The following is a 3,400-nucleotide window of genomic DNA, read 5'->3' on the forward strand; positions in this document are numbered from 1 at the left end:
TTCTCTTTTCAACTGTCAGGCTTCCTGTTGCTTTGTCAGTTTATATAAACAAGAGAACTGTAAGAGGGCAAGCCTAAAGAGGTCCATGACAGATTTCATAATGTTCTTGCTCTTAAAAGGGTCAGCACTTCATATAATCCCCACAGTAATGCATGGAACTATTATATTTGGCTTCTCTGAGATCTGAGATTAGAGTTTTCACTCTGATATAGAAGATGGTGTTAAGCCATACAGATTTCTATGATACCCATCTTGTAACTTCAGGTAAGGTAAAGCTCACAGGACTCAAAGCTTCTCTATTTTCTCCTTCCACGCCTCTCTAGTTTTGTATTAAATACCACTTAATATGTGAATTATGAAAGTATTCCTTCTCCAGAATCAAAGCTAAATTTTTTTCTAAGAGCTTATAAAAAAATGTTACTTTAAAACTTACTAGAACTCTTATAGTGGTTTGCCAGTTTCCCATTTATATTGCTCTCTGTGGGAGTTAGGGCCCTAGGTCAGGGAGAATTCCAATAAGTGAATGCGAATAGACCTTCCTTTAACGAAGTTTCAAGTGACTACCTTCTATGTTACTTTCTGTTACATTTACAGCATAGAAGACAAAATTTTATTCCTGTTTGAGATTGCAAACTTTGAGGAACAGCTTTTGTGGGCACAGCCAACTTTGGCATATCTTTATAAATGATACATATTTGACTTTAATATCTACTAAAGTATCTGATATCAACTGCAATATTAATGAAAAACATCATATATATCAAGTATTGATTGTGATGTATAGGGCAATGTAACTATATTACAGAGCTTTGTTCCTTAAGTTTCTTTGTAAAATAAGGAAGATTGCCAGTAACTCTTTTTGAGTGTAATTTTAGTAAAGAGAGGAATTGAAATGTGAAAACTTCTGATAGATTTTTCTTTTAACATTAGTTTATGATATATTCTAAAATTAACATAGGAATATTTCACATAATCTAACACAGTAAAACTAAAATCAGTTAAGTTTCAAATGTTATTTAAATCTATATTGTCCTCATCAGCTTGACCTATTTCTCTCCCAAATAGATCAAAGAATATTAAATATCAGTGTCATCAATATCTTTGTAGGTTACAACCACTTAATTATTTAGTTGTGTTTATTCATTCCTCTCATTCACTGCTTATTCTAAAATTGTAGATCCTTGGGCACACTTGACTCTTGATAATACCAAGTAACTTTGATGGTAAACCTTAGGATGACAGAGAGTTTTCACTTTTATTTACTATATTCACAATAGAGTCATGAATATATGAAAATCATGGAACTATCACTGCATGGATTATGGCATTTTGTTATTTATTGACACACAGAATGATTTTACCCTAAGCAAGGGATCTGCCCTAATTTCTATACTTGTAATTTGGAAATCTGTTATTTTTGCAGCATTACAAACAAATGAATATTCCAACATAAATAATTGCTCTAGCTCTGTGAGTAAATTCATCCTTTTAGGCTTTTCTTATACCTGGGAAATTCAGATTTTCCTCTTTTCAGTCTTCTCTGGGACATATATTCTGACACTAACTGGAAATCTTTGTATTATCTGTGCTGTGATGTGGGACCATCAACTACAAACTCCAATGTACATCCTGCTGGCCAATTTTTCCTTCCTGGAGATCTGGTTTATCACCTCCACTGTCCCTAATATGCTAGCCAACTTTCTCTCTGAGACCAACACCATTTCTGTCTCTGGATGCTTCCTCCAGTTCTACTTCTTCTTCTCCCTGGGCACCACTGAGACCTTCTTCTTGTCTGCCATGGCCTTTGACAGGTACCTTGCTATCTGCAGGCCCCTGCATTACCCCACTGTCATGACAGTTCAACGCTGCATCAGAACAGGAGCTGGGTGTTGGGTGTGTGGCTTCCTGTACTTCCTCTTGCCTATTTACCTGATCTCTCAGCTCCCATTTTGTTGTCCCAATACAATTGATCATTTCCTGTGCGACCCAGGACCTCTTATAAAGCTGGCCTGTGTGCCAGCTCCTGCCACTGAGATCATCTGTGCTATCTATAACTCAGTCCTCATTTTCACCACCTTAGTCTTCATTATCAGCTCCTATACCTTGGTGATCAGAGCTGTGCTGAAGGTCCCCTCAACAGAAGGTCGGCATAAGGCTTTCTCCACATGTGGCTCCCATTTGGCTGTGGTGTCCCTGTTCTATGGCTCTATCATGGTTGTATATGTGAGTCCAACAGCAGGCAATCCAGCAGGGATTCAGAAATATGTGACTTTGTCCTATTCTGTGTTAACTCCACTCTTCAACCCCTTGATCTATAGTCTTCGAAATAAAGAGATGAAGGTGGCTCTGAGAAAGTTATTTAGAATGGTGAGATTGAGTCATAGGCATGGAAGAAATCTTTGAAGGACTTTTGTTTACAACTGAAATAATGTATGAGCAATAAGTAATTAAAAATTGGCATTCAGTTGTATTAACTGAATTAGGAATGTATGTTTTTGGGGGAGAGAAGAACATATTCAAGTATAATTAAATGTTACTAAGTTAACTGGCCATCTATCCATTTTGTTATTATTAGAGAAAAATGTACATTGAACTTAAAATGTTTCAAAGCAGAGAAAAAACTATCATGTATCTTTTTGACATTTAGACTTAACACTAGTTAAAATTTTTCTGTCCATATTATAGTCATATACATAAATATCAATCTGTATTATAGTTTACATTTATGAGTCGAAGTAACATGCTACATTTACAAAACATTTTTTTAATTCTTGTATCAATATTTAAAAAACATAAGATGCACGGACTTTTGAATGTTGACTTATCATAAATGTATTTCTTCCCACTTTCTCACCAAGATCTAGTTAAAATTCTCCTAATATGTAGATCCAGATGGCTGCCAATTTTTCCATTATATATACACTTTCAAGAATTATTTTTAATAGCTCTATTTTGAATGAACCATGCATTGTGTTTTCTTATACACCACTTGTGCCTTACACAGTTTAGGAGACAATCACCAGTGACTCCCCAGTACTGTTAAAATTAAAGAAATTGTTAGATTTTCTTCTTCCAGTTATCTCAAGGACACTAGTATCTCATACTTTCAAACAGAATTCTCTTTATCCCACAAAGAGATGCTGGACCCATCACTCACCAGTGTCACCTCTCAGTTTCTAGACCCTGGAAACTATTAATCTACTTTTTGTTTCTTTAGACTGACCTATTCGGGACATTTCATATAAATGGAATCACAGGATATGTAGCCTTTTATGACTGGCTTCTTTCACTTAGCATAATGTGTACAAGGGTCATTTATGTTGTAATATGTGTAAGTATTTAATTTATTTTGGTGGCTGAGTAACATTCCTTTTATGGATATACCATCTTATATTTATCC

General features: G+C 35.2%; 1 protein-coding gene across 1 annotated transcript; it reads left to right on the plus strand.

Annotated features, from left to right (window-relative positions):
• The first annotated feature begins 215 nt into the window (after nucleotides 1-215).
• LOC122222580 (olfactory receptor 11H6-like) lies at nucleotides 216-2,338 on the plus strand. The gene is given in 3 exon segments (XM_042943146.1): nucleotides 216-264; nucleotides 1,424-2,310; nucleotides 2,312-2,338. Coding segments are annotated over 3 exon segments (963 nt in total).
• Nucleotides 2,339-3,400: the final 1,062 nt, after the last annotated feature.

The sequence above is a fragment of the Panthera leo genome, chromosome B3 (assembly GCF_018350215.1).
Source record: "Panthera leo isolate Ple1 chromosome B3, P.leo_Ple1_pat1.1, whole genome shotgun sequence".
Classification (NCBI taxonomy): Eukaryota; Metazoa; Chordata; class Mammalia; order Carnivora; family Felidae; genus Panthera; species Panthera leo.